A 14,247-nucleotide genomic window follows, 5' to 3' on the forward strand; every position below is an offset into this window, starting at 1 on the left:
CATAGGGAAAAAATCAGTACTGTAAATTCTAATGTATCAGTAATAAAATAAATCATGAGGAATGAGACCGCTCACCAATATTTCTTTTTTCTAAATAACGCTAGGTATTACCAAAGTTAAATACACGGCAACAATAGCTATAGTTTTGAAGCTCAATACTTAATATAACATACTGCTAATTTACACTAACTGACATTTGGCTTAAATATTTAAGTATAAAAGCATCACAAAACAGATTTTGAACACTTTGTATCCAAATAATCAGTTCTGCTCTTTTGAAGATAATAAAATTCATCCACTTTAATTCAGACTTAATTTAAACTGAAAATTCTTATACGGGAAGAGCAAGAATACTATTCAAGCAGAAAGAGTTATCAAAATGAGGGGGAAGGTAAAAGAATATACTATTCTTAAAAGAAATTTGAGGAACTGGAATAGTATCACCAAGACACTCTGGGTTATTATCTGAATGTTGAGGAAACACGAATAGTTAACAACTTTGAAAGTGAAAAAAAAAACCCTCCCAACTTAGATTTCATTCATAATTGAGCAAGTATACGGGTTCTTGCTCCCCCTCAGAAAAAGAGAAGAAACCTTTGTTTCCTAAAGATTGTTTGGTGTGGCTAGATAGAATTTTTAAAAATAGATCTCTAAAAAATGAGACATGCTGTAATAGTTAAGAGAACAAATTCAGATCCTGGTTCAGATCCTGGTTCTGCCACTTACTAGTTTTGTGATCTTGGACAAGTTACTTAAACTCTCATTTCTCATTTTCCCATCTGTAAGCTGGGGTAATAATAGTACCCACTTCATAGAACCACTGAAGATTAAGTAAGATGATGGACACAAAGTGCTATGCATCCTGCTGGGCACACAGCAAGCAATCAATAAAGGTTAGCTATTATTAGCTGTTAACTCTTCTAAAGCCAAGTAAAATAATGCTGAAGATTTAGTGAATGTACACACGAAAGTATTTTACTAGCAAAATATATAACATAAATTACTGGTAGTTTTTTTAAGGTTATCAAACTATTTTTTCTTCTAATTCCATCTAAATTGGTCATCTCTATAGTTTAGAATTAAAATATAATTATGAGATAAAACACTTTTGTGAGAATAAAAATAGAAAAATAAAAATTTACTGAAAGAGAACACAACATTTGGTAGTGAAGTTAGATTTCTTTTCAATGCTATCTCTCAGAAAAGCATCAGCATTAATGAAGAAGGAGATACTTATTCCTGGATTTCTCTCACTGGCTACCCAAGGACAAAATTCATGGAACATGCTTTCCTCTTAAAGATTTCTGAAGGTTCTTGTTAATTAGTGCATAATAGACTCTGTATTTAAGAGTACATCCCTAATTCAGGGGGTAACTATATTCAGAAAAAAAAATTACTTGCAGGTACTATATAGATTCTTTAATTGATTCTGATTTTAACATAATTCTTAGAAAATTCCTCACTTTGCAGCTAAGAAACAGTTTAAAATCAACCATGGGGAGGGAAGAGGAAGGAAGAAAGAAAAAAGAAATCAACCAGTACAGCGGTATCTTCTAGGCTTAAGCTACCGTTCTCACAATTAGTATCTGTTCCAGATCCTTACATGCTTTTCTTTGGTTATCTGGGATCAAAACAGTCTGCCTCTTGGACATCCTCAAAATCGGGCTGGGACTAGTAGTTTGTTTTCAGCCTATGACCTGAATTGGACTAAGCCAAGCACCCAGGGTCATGCAACAAAGAATTGAATTATGTGATTTGTTCTACTCCCTCCTGCAAAGTAGCACTTTTGTACAAGGTATGTGCAAACAGGCACATGTATGTGCATGTGCGCGCGCACACACACACACACACACACACACACACAGCTTTATATGACATTAGCAATAAGTATCTACGGTTTAGACTAGACAGAGAATTATGAATGGGATGCCAAAACATTTTCCTAAAGATTGTATTCTAGAAGATATATTAAGTAAACCAACTTTAAATCTTGAGATTATGTCCAGCACTCAGAAGGTTCATCCGCAGTTCATGAAAGAGTCTTTTGTACTTGAACATGCTATTTGCTTTATAAACTTATTGCATGGAAACATGCCCTTTCTTTCTGCAAACTAAGAAGTTTGGCATTTAGAAAGAACCCCCTATATTTTTATATTTCAACATTATGGTATATTTATTTTCTTCTCCTTTTTTTGTTGTTTGTTTTATTTTATTTTATTATTATTTTTTTTTTGGAGATAGCGTCTCACTCTGTTACCCAGGCTGGAGTGCAGTGGCACAATCATGGCTCACTGCAGCCTCAACCTCCTGGTCTCAGGTGATTCTCCCACCTCAGCCTTTTGAGTAGGTGAAACCACAAATGTGTACCATTATGCCTGCCTCATTTTTGTATTTTTTGTAGAGACGAGGTTTTGCCAAGTTGCCCAGGCTGGTCTCAAACTCCTGGGATCAAAGGATCCACCTGCCTTGGCCTCTCAAAGTGTGGGATTATGCGCGTGAGCCACCGCACCCGGCCATTATGGTATATTTCCAAATTAGAGTTTTATTATCGAGGGTGTAAAATAGTTCTTAAGTGGTTTAACACACCCATCCCCATATTTAAATCTGAAAGATCAATCTTTAAGTCAAATCAGAATTTAATATGGTTTTGGTCCACTACTGGTGAGGTCACAGAAAACCTTCTGCTTTTTTAATCACACAAAAAGTGAAGTGTCATCTATAATTCAAGCTGAAAAGGAACTAGGTCTGTCAAAAAGATAATTTTTTAAAAATAGAGATGGGGGTTCAATATGTTGTCCAAGATGGTCTTGAACTCCTGGGCTCAAGCAATCCTCCCACCTTGGCCTCTCAAAGTACTAGGATTATAAGCGTGAGCCACCATGCTCAGCCACAAAGATGATTTTTAAATGCAGGCAATTTATTCATGCAATTCAAATTAATATTTACTAAAATTATTTAAATTAATGAGAAGCTACATAGTAAGATTTTTGTTTTTGTTTTTGTTTTTGAGACGGTTTCACTCTTGTTGCCCAGGCTGGAGTGCAATGGCACGATCTCGGCTCACTGCAACCTCTGCCTCCCTGGTTCAAGCGATTCTCCTGCCTCAGCCTCCCGAGTAGCTGGGATTACAGGCATGCGCCACCACGCCCAGCTAATTTTGTATTTTTAGTAGAGATGGGGTTTTTCCATGTTGGTCAGGCTGGTCTCGACCTCCTGACCTCATGATCTGCCCGCCTTGGCCTCCCAAAGTGCTGGGATTACAGGTGTGAGCCACTGCACCTGGCCCATAAGTTTTTTTTTTTTAACCTACTTACTGATAGTCTGTGAATACTGACAAGATTAGCAACAGGATGTTTACCCTTTAAATTATTTTTAGAACTTCTGATCTAAACCTTGGCTGTATCTTTTATCTTTCCATTTTACATGACCTTAAAATCCAATCTCTATTCAATGACTAACAGAATTACATGAAATGACTTTAACAGCAAGACATAAACAATACCATTCTACAATTACAATTCTGGAGAGCAAACTGAAGTAGCTGAGCAAACTTACTGGAACCAGTTTCCAAAACCATTTGGAAGGAGACTTCAGAGGAAGCAGCGGGAAAAAAGGGGAAAGCAAAAGGTAAAGGGAAAATTCATCAGAATTATCTTCAATTAACAAATTATAGTAAAGCTTCTGATAGTGGAGTTCCAAGTTTATAGTTCTCATAACATTTCATATGTTAATAAATATTTTAGTTAAAAATACATAAGTTCCTAATGATAAAGACCACTATCTTCTCCTGTCTCTCTCCTTTCCCCATACAGATATTCATTGTAGGATACCTAGAATATGCTGTATACTTTAGCAGCAAAAAATTTTATTTCTGAGTTTTGGAATCATATGTCATATTAAAAAATAAATCTATGTCACAAAAGGGAAGTAAAAATATTCTACAGCTAGGTTTGCAATCATAATTCTTAGGTATTAGTAGACTGTGTCTGACAAGGCAATATTCCCCAAAAAGCAAAGTAGAAAGATAATTTCAATAAAAACAAGTATAAAGCAAATAATAATATAGTAGAATATATCAAGATGATCATTTCCTTCACTATATAAAAAGTTTCTTTTAATTAATGGAAAAAAACCTAGTTGGCAATTGTTACCAGTTAAGATTTTTGTAAGTGTCTAAAGCAAGTAACTACTCACACAAAGAGAATATAAATGTTATTAAATTTACTATCTAGGGCTGTCCCAAAGAATCTAATTTTCTTCTTTAAAAAAATGAATATAATAAACCCATAATTTCAGATAACATGAATTAATCATTTGTGTTTGTTTATCTTTGTATCTCCTAAAACAGCTTCTGGCTCTGAATAAATGTTTGTTGAAGTGAACCAAAGTAAACAGAATCTGAGTTAAAATTCATATCCAAAATTAAAATTCATATCCAAAATTTTTATGTAGAAAGTTTTTCCGTATAAACAGAAAAATAATATTATTTAGAAAAATAATATAAATAAGGTATTTTCAAGAACTTTAAGAATTAGAAAAATGTCACCTGAAGAATCAGAAACATACCAGCTTCCTACATATAAACAACATTTCCAATAAATTTTTCTTATAGCACCAGGAAGAATAGCCTCAATAATTTTGTGGAATGTATTTTAATCTCCCATTTAACTGAACGTTTTTGGCAGCTGCAGTTATAATAGCCACAAAAAGTACAAGAGCAGGACCAAAGAGCAGGAAGCCACTGAAAACGTGTCAGGGTTTCCAATTTGTAACAGAAATTTTAAAAACAAGGTTTTTTTGTTTTCTAGACTAGAAGAACCCATTAAATAGAAAATGGTGATAACAAGAAATTATTGTGGACTATTCCTAACAGCAGGTGTACAAAGAAGTCTCTAACGGTTAAAGTTATTCCATATTTCTTGTAAAATATGCAATAATTGGATTTTGTTACTAATTCAGACTGCTCTGGCCTTTCTCTTGGCCCTCCATTGATCTAAACTGGTAACAGCAATCTTCTTGGCGGAAAAAGGAAACCCACAGATGGGCTGTGTGAAGGAAATTTAACTAAAGAGTAAATGTACTAAAAGAACAAATAAATATACTACGCATACTTATATACGTATGCTTCAAAAAGCTCAAATACATAGCATAAGTTCCTTGCTGAAGAATAACTCCATTTCTGAAGTGATCAGCAACTATCCTTTTGGTTTTCAGGGAAGAATTAGGCAAACTGCAACATCAAATCCTGTTTTAAGATGTAAATAACCACGAGGACAAAGGTTTTTTGATTTTTTTTTTCTTTTTATCAGGACCACCAGGCAAGAAACAAAGGGTTTTTTAAAACCCATGGATAACAGGTGAAAAAACTTTTATTAAGTTTCTACCGACAAAGGGGCCAACCTAGGCAGTCCAGATTTTCTGGAATAGTTCTAATTTCAAGTATTCCTTTCAATTGTCTTTATAATACATGTTTGGCTCACCCTGAATTTTGGCTAGTTGTTTTAGGACTTGCCATTAATACTCTCCAAATAATACTCTTCCTCTGGGTATCTACAACATTCTGGCAAGGTAGGATAATTCCTGAACTACTTCTAGGTGCTCTCAGGCCGTTCCAGGAGGATATTGGTTTGGTGTGGTCTTTATTGGAGACCTCAAAGAGTTGGGGTCCTTCAGGGAGTTAATCATGGCTGTGACTTGTTACTGCATGACTTGTTAACTTGTTAGATTTAATCTTTTTTTTTTTTTTTTTTTTTGAGACAGTCTCCCTCTGTCACCCAGGGTAGAGGGCAGCGGAGCTATCTCAGCTCACTGCAACCTCCGCCTCCCAGATTCAAGCGATTCTCCCACCTCAGCCTCCCTAGTAGCTGGGACAACAGGCATGCACCACCATGCCTAGCTAATTTTTGTATTTTTTGGTAGAGACGGGGTTTCACCATGTTGGCCAGGCTGGTCTTGAGCTCCTGACCTCAAGTGAACCTCCCACCTAGGCCTCCCAAAGTGCTGGGATTACAAGTGTGAGCCACCACGCCCAGCCATTAGACTTAATCTCCTAGCTGTTGCAGATCCAAAAGTTATGCCGAATCGCTGATGGAATATAAAATGGTACAAGCTCTTTTGGAGGGGATTTCGTCAACATTTAACAAAACTACATACAGTATGCATTTACCCTTCAATCTAGCAGTCCAACTTCTAGGAAATTTACCTTGAAAATACATATCCAAAATACAAAAGGCCACATATAACAGTATTCTGTGCAGCACAATTTGCAATAGCAAGATACTGGAAACTACTTAAATGCCTACACATAGGTACATAGTTGAAGAAACTATGGCACATATTCACAAGGGAGCACTATGCTGCTTTAAGAAATAATGACTGGCCGGGCACAGTAGCTCACACCTGTAATCCCAGCACTTTGGGAGGCCAAGGCGGGTAGATCACGAGGTCAGGAGGTCGAGACCAGCCTGGCCAACATGGCAAAACCCCGTGTCTACTAAAAAATGCAAAGATTAGCCAGGTGTGGTGGCGCTCGCCTGTAGTACCAGTTACTTGGGAGGCTGAGGCAGAAGAATCGCTTGAACCTGGGAGGCAGAGGTTGCAGTGAGCCGAGATCACACCATTGCACTCCAGCCTGGGTGGCAGAGCAAGACTCTGTCTCAAAAAAAAAAAAAAAAAGGAAGAAAGAAAGAAAGAAAGAATGATCTCTAGGGACCGTATGGAGTAATTTCCAGGATATATAGTTACTGAAAAGAGCAAATTGCAAAAGAATAAATATGTTATGTTTTGTGCTAGAAAGGAGGAGAAACAAACATGCACATATGTGCTTGGTCCATTTAGAAGGGCTGGGAGGGAGTACATGTGGAATAAGTAAGGGGTAGAAGAGATAGGGGAGGGAGTGATACTTCTCTGAGTATACCATTTATATAGTTCTGATTTTTGGAATTATGTCAATGTTCTATATATTCAAAAAACAAAAGTTAACAAGAATGGTGTCAAAAAAGATCGCTAAAATGGAACGAATACAGAAACCAATTAACACAAATGTATTTCAAAGGAATAATATAACCACAATGAAGGCGGGGGCAGAGGGAAACAACTTAAGAACACTGTACTTTGACTATATACTATTAGTCTAAAAAAAAATTGCAAACAAATCTTAAACTCTTCTTAGTAGGTTTTTAAATTTATTTATTTATTTATTTTTTTGAGACAGAGTCTCACTCTGTCACCTAGGCTGGAGTACACTGGCACGATCTCGGCTCACTGCAACCTCCGCCTCCCGGGCTCAAGCAATTCTCCTGCCTCAGCCTCCCAAGTAGCTGGGATTACGGGCGCATGCCAACACACCTGGCTAATTTTTGTATTTTTGGTAGAGACGGGGTTTCACCATGTTGGCCAGGCTGGTCTCAAACTTCTGACCTCAAGTGATCCACCCGCCTCAGCCTCCCAAAGTGCGGGGATTATAGGCTTGAGCCACCATGCCCGGCCAGTAGGTTTATTTTTCATATTGGTATGAGTATAGCAATTCTGAAACTACTGTATATGTATTGTAGGACTGAGCAAATAAGTAAAATATATTAATGCTGTTGGAAGCCTGAGTTCTCACTGTGGAAGGGGAAGTCCCGCATGGAATAGGGGAAGCCAGGAAGAACTCTGTGGAGTTTGATTGGAATTGGAGGTTTATATATGAACTCATGTTTGTGTATTTTTAAAATTTTATTTCTGAACTCTGTCTACTGAAATAGGGCCTAGAAGTAATGATATTCCTGTAGCAATGAGCCACTTAGTGCCCAGATTTTACAGTTGCTAAATACTGTTTTCCGTAAAAAAGAATTAAGACTTATTGAAGAAATGGCTGATTTTAGGATTATGGCAAGGAAACTACAAAATGAATCTGAAACATCTTGTTGAGCCAGAAATTAAATAAGGAGGGGCAAAAAAAAAAAAAAAAAGAGATGGATGAATGGGGGCATATCAAAAGCACAGGAGTCAGTCTGAAGGGACTCCCGTTGGCCAAATCTAAGACCATTTGAGCATCAAAATAAAGAAATAGCTAATTTTAGGTCAAGGAAAGAACAAGATGAGCCTGGAGCATTCTGTAGTGCCAGAAAGTAAGGAAGTGCTCAAAAAACAAAAGGATTGGGGCATATCCAAGAGATACCAAAGCCAACCCCAAAAAGCTCTCAGTGGCTGATGCTGTAAAATTTTGAGCAACAAAATAAACAACGCAGTATTAGATTGTAACTCAAAGCATAAAATATTAAGTATACATGAGTCCATACTGATATAAATAAATGATTGAATATAAAAAATAAATGGGGAAGAAGACACAAATCTTCCTTACAGAAGAATCCCCAATAGTATATGCAAGTATTCTCCCTTTCAGGGAGTGAGCTTAATTTCCCTCCTTTGGAGTGCAGGATGGAGGTGGTGACCCACTTCCAAAAATAAGAAGGGAAAACCAGTAAATTTATAATGGAGAAACCTGACAAACACTACCTTAACCAAGGGATCATGGTTAATATCACTAGTGATAAATCATGTTCTTATCATGTACCCCGTGATACAATATATGATATAATATATGACCTCTCTGGTAGTCTTCTCAAAAAACCTGTAACTCCAGTCTAACCATGAGAAATATCAGACAAACCCAAATTGAAGAACACTACAAAACACCTGACAAATATTTAAAAAGGACATCAGTGGAAAACCAGTAGAATCTAAATAAAGTCTGTAGTGTACTCAATAATAATGTACCAATGTTACTTTCTTACTGTTCACAAATGGGCTCCAATTACGTAAGATGTTAACATTAGAGAAAACTGGGTGAAGCTGTACTATCTTTGAAACTGTAAATCTAAAATAATTCTGTAATAATTTTAAAAGTAAATACATAAGGACAAAAACTGATTATAACCCATTACATATCCATTAGCTCATTCAGATAGTAGAGAAATATTATATAGACAGGTAGATGGGTGGAAGAAGAAAAACTTGCTTATAACAGAATGCTAACTAATAAATATGGAATAAATGAAGGGGTTAGAAAATTATAAATTTGTGACTATCATAGTAAAATTAATTCAGGTAGGTATATTCAGTGAATGCTAAATCTAGGATGAGGGGAAGCTTTCAAGAAAGATAGGCTATTTACAGTGGTAGAGTAACTCCTCTCAAATTACCTATTACAAACGGAAACATAATATAGCTGTCCCCCCCTTACCCATAGTTTTGTATCTGCAGTTATTCACAGTCACTGTCTGAAAATGAATGAAAAATTCCAGAAATCAACAACTCATAAGTTTTAAATCGCATGCTGTTCTGAGGAGTGTGATGAAACCACATGCAGTCCTATTCCATCCAGTCTGGGAAGGGAATCATACCTCTGTCCAGCATTCCATGCTGTATATGCTACCTGCCCATTGCTGTATAGGAAAAAACAAAGTGTAGATACAGTACTATCTGAGGTTTCAGGTATGCACTGGGGGTCTTGGAACATATCCTCTGAGGATAAAAGAGGACTAATGTAACCCTGTAGTCAAGAAACCAGAGAATACCTTAACCAACTGATCAAAATGAACATTATCTAGCAGGGGTAAATGGATATCATGTGCCTCTGGATATTACATTGTGATAAGGACACAATTTACAAAGCATTCTAGCCTGAAAAGCACAACCTTCATCTAATAATGAGGAAATATTAGAAAAAGCCAAATTGAGAAGTATTCTATTAAAATAGCCCGATTCTTTAAAAATGTCAAGGCCACGAAGAAAAGAAAAGCTAAAGAACTGCTTCAGTTTAAAGAAGACTAGGGATATGACAGCAAAATAAATTAATGATAAAATGGGAACATAAATGATACAGTATTATACTGACATTAAATTACCTGTACTGTCATTATGGAAATGAATTGCCTTGTTCTTAGGAAATATATATTGAAGTATTAAGGGGTAAAGGGGCATGATATATGCAACCTTCTTTGAAATGTGGTAGAACAATTTACGTGTGTGTGTGTGTGTGTGTGTGTGTGTGTGTGTGTAGAGCGAGAGAGGGAGAGAGAGGGAGACAGAATGATAAAGGAAATTTTCAAACAGTTTGAAAAACTGATGAATCTGTTGAAAAACTGATGAATCTGAACAGAGTTTGAGAATTCTTTTTACTATTCCTGCAACTTTTTGTAAGGGTGTAATTATTTCAAAATAAAATAAAAGTTCTTTAAAAGTTATATTAGATCTATACCAATCCAAGTCTTTATAGGGTCTTGTGTCCAAATGCACAAGATTATTAATTTATAAAACTGTTAGAGAAATCTAATGGTTATCATACTCTTAGGTAAAGATTAAAACCATGGTACCATCTCTGAATTCAAAAAAATGTTTAAAATGCCAAGTTCTCTTAACTATAATAAATGAGTTAATAATAGAACAGGGACGTACTCTAGGTTGTTGTGTTTCCTGTAAGGGCAAGTAAATTATTATGAAAGAGAAAAGGTATGTTGATATTAGGGATAAAAAAAAGAAATGGCCACGTGTGGTGGCTTACGCCTGTAATCCCAGCACTCTGGGAGGCCGAGGCGGGTGGATCGCTGGAGGCCAAGAGTTTGAGACCAGCCTGGCCAACATGGCGAAACCCCATCCCTATTAATGTAAAAAACATTTTAAAAAAAAGAAGAAGAAGAAATGAATTAGCACTGACCACAGAAGACTACACATTGGCCAAAGGCCTGTAATCCCAGCACTTTGGAGGTCAAGGCAGGCGGATTGCTTGAGCTCAGGAGCTTGAGATCAGCCTGGGCAACATGGTGAGACCCTGACTCTACAAAAAGTAAAAAAATTAGATGGGCATGGTGGCACATGCCTGTAGTCCCAAGTAGTTGGGAGGCTGAGGTGGGAAGATTGCTTGAGCCCAGGAGATCAAGGCTGCAGTGAGCCATGATCTCGCTACTTCATTCCAGCCTGGGCAATAGAGTGAGACCCTGTCTCCAAAAGAAAAAAAAAAAAGAAGAAGCAGGATACATATGGATAGATTTATAATTATAAAACAGAATCTTAAGGGTAGGATTCAAAACAAAAATTACCTAATTTAGACAGGCTATGTCTTCACAGTTAACTAAAATAATGGTATAAAAGAAATCAAGGTGAATCTAACAGTCAAATGAAATGATGTATCTGAGAATGATGCGCTATATTTGAACATTAAATGTTTTATATATTTATATACATATTAAATAGACAACTTAAGTACAAAATTACACGTTACAAATTACCGTTTTCTAAATTGTGCACTGAAGAACACTAATTCTATGGGATGCTAGTAAAAGTCATTTATAAAACAGTTCAAAGATCAAAAATGTTTGGAAAATGGCTAAACAGTCTCTTTGACTGGGACTTTAATGTACTGAAATGGATTGCAACATTCTTAAAGGGGCATAGACTAGGCAGCGTTTCCCAAATGTATTTTACTTCAGAGCCCTTCTCTCAAATAGTACTATTTGAAGAAACAGCATTTGAGGGAGAAAAAAGTGGGTTATAGTTTGTAACTGTTAAGGAATTTTAGTCAAGGGAGAAATTCATAAGGGCTGAAGTAATCAGGCAAAGAGGTATAAGCATTTACCTACTCTCTCACAGGGGGAAAGTGTAGTCTATATTGAGATACACCTTAAAGTGAAAAGCAATTAGAGCTCTGTGGATGTCTTTTCTCCAAAGGTAATTCCTTCACCTAATTCCTACTCCCTTGTAAAATACCTCACAAATATTTCTTTTTAAAAAGTAGCAAATGCCACATTAAGTAAACATGTATCTTTAATACTTTGAGAAACATTGGCTGGGGTGGTGTCTCATACCTATAATCCCAGCACTTTGGGAGGCCAAACCGGGGGATCACCTGAAGTCGGGAGCTCAAGACCAGCACATGGCGAAACCCCATCTCCACTAAAAATACACAAAAAATTAGGTGGGCATGGCGGTGCACGCCTGTAATCCCAGCTACTAGGGAGGCTGAGGCACGAGAATTGCTTGAACCCAGGAGGCCAAAGTTGCAATGAGCCGAGATCATGCCTCTGCCCTCCAGCCTGGGTGACGGAGCAAAACTCTGTCTCAAAAAAAAAAAAAAAAAAAAAAAAATTTGAGAAACATTAAACTTCATTCTCTATATAGTTAGTATTAGAATACAAACTCATGAATTCATAGCTCTTTCAAAACTGATTCTGCCAAATTCATCCACTCAGTAATTCCCACATGTGCCTTCACTTGTGACTTAGTGTCACTACTTATATTGTTCCTTATGACCTAGTATCATGAAATCTACTAAGGCCCTGTTAAAGTCCCACATCCTCTAGAAGGTACTCCTAGATACTTCATGCATACAGTTAGCATAAATCTACTAGTAATATACATGTAGAAAAGTCTATGATAACTATTTACTATTTTCGCCAACCTTTTGTTTTTGTCTCATGTTTACTAACATATTGAGAAGGGAAAAACTGAGCATCTTTTTAATTACAGAATTTAGAAACCATTTAATCCAACCTTCTAATTTTTACAGATTAAAAAAAAAACAAACCCAAGGCCCAGAGAGGTCAAGTGCCTTTGTAAAGGTCATGAAGCTATTTAGTGGCAGAACTAGCCTGACTTTATGTGCAATACTCATTTTACCATAGTACTTTATACAAACTCTTCAAGAGAATGAATGTTGGACTTAATGTCATCTTGGCTATAAACTTCAGAAATCGTTCAAGTACAGCTTCCAGATTTAGCAAATAAATACAAGATGCTCACACAATACAAGACACCTGTGCAACTTATAAAAAAATTATTTGTTGTTTCTCTGGCATTCAAATTTAATTAGGCACCCTAATTTACAATCAAAAGAAGTATTAGAAGCAAAATGAGCAACTTGGAAAAAAAAGAGAAAATAACATTAGTAAACTGTTTAAACAAAACATTTTCCTAGGACATGACACTATTTAAAATGCCTTTCTCTTAGGACACCACCCAATCCAATGATCAGAAATACATCACTGGAGGATCTAATACCCTAAAGAAATACCTTTGAAATCTTTCATTTCAGTCCAACCCTAATAATATATAGTACAAGTATCCTTCAACATGTGCATATATTTTACCAAGAATATGGTTATAAAAAGATATTTCATAAAACAAATTCTACTGGACATCTGAGTTAAGAGTAGTTGGGCAAGGACAAAAGGTAAGATATGTTATTATTCAATACCATGGGCTCTGTCTATAGCTGGACAAGCAACAGGCAACAGGGCTAGGCTCCTGAGTACGCCTCACTAGAAAAGCTGACTGAAGTAGATGGAAAGAGTGGCAACTTCTTACCAACTGTATAGCAATAAGAAAGAGCAAGTCATTTTCTCTCTCATTTGTAAAAGAAGAAAAGGAGCATGAATTTTGCTTTTACAGAATTAAAAACCAAGAATGGAATGATAATATTTCCAGTCAAACCAAGTACACAGTTCAAATGCCAAAAATCCCATTGTTAGGTAACAGAGCAAGATTCCTTTCCCTAGTTTATTCTGTGATCGTGTGTTTCTTCATAATGACAACACCTGAACCTACAGTAAGATTATGTTAAATTAACCCTTATTTTCACAAAGATTCAATTTTCAAAAACAATGGGGGGGAAAGGATAACATTCATTTGAAAATGAAGGGGTAAATGCTATGTATGTGCTAAACTACAAGTGTATACTAATCAAATATTTAAAAATGAATTGCACAATCATTTCTTTATTCACTCAGTCACCCATTCACCAAATACTAGTTGTACAGTTAATACATGCAACTGCATGGAGCTAAGTGCTGTGAAAAAGTAAAAGCCATGTAATACAACAATGTCTAGATTCCATACAGTTTTTCTTCAAGATCACTTTATTTGATTGTTTGAAATACAAATGGCATTTTTTTTTCATTAAAAAAATGTTTCTTGGGCCCTCTGTCATCATATAAAATCCCCATTTGGTTCATAATGTGTATGCAATACTACAGAATTTAACCATTATATATAATACACAAGATTTCTATAGAGAAATTTCATTAGTGTTATAATTTAGAATGATGCCACTTCAACCTTATTACTGATAAAAAGCCAGGAGCAAAATTGAGGGGCAGGATTACACACACCTCCAAGGCAAAAGTTTCAGCTCCTATGATTATGAAAAAGAGAAAGGGAAGGAAGCTGACAAGAAAAGACTGTGGGACGTAACAGGGAAGAGGCAAGGAC

The 14,247-nt window shown here is 36.2% G+C and overlaps 1 protein-coding gene across 6 annotated transcripts in view; it reads right to left on the bottom strand.

Annotated features, from left to right (window-relative positions):
- Window positions 1-14,247, bottom strand: part of CAMSAP2 (calmodulin regulated spectrin associated protein family member 2) — a 121,685-nt gene that overhangs the window by 28,531 nt on the left and 78,907 nt on the right. For 3 of the 6 annotated variants that reach the window (XM_008976655.6, XM_003823054.6, XM_008976656.6), the window contains one exon: window positions 3,556-3,588. The exons of the other annotated variants lie outside the window; for them this stretch is intronic. In XM_008976655.6, coding sequence (XP_008974903.2) covers window positions 3,556-3,588 — 33 coding nt within the window. The remainder of the gene's footprint in view (window positions 1-3,555; window positions 3,589-14,247) is intronic. 6 annotated transcript variants of the gene reach the window in all.

Source organism: Pan paniscus, chromosome 1, assembly GCF_029289425.2.
Source record: "Pan paniscus chromosome 1, NHGRI_mPanPan1-v2.0_pri, whole genome shotgun sequence".
Classification (NCBI taxonomy): Eukaryota; Metazoa; Chordata; class Mammalia; order Primates; family Hominidae; genus Pan; species Pan paniscus.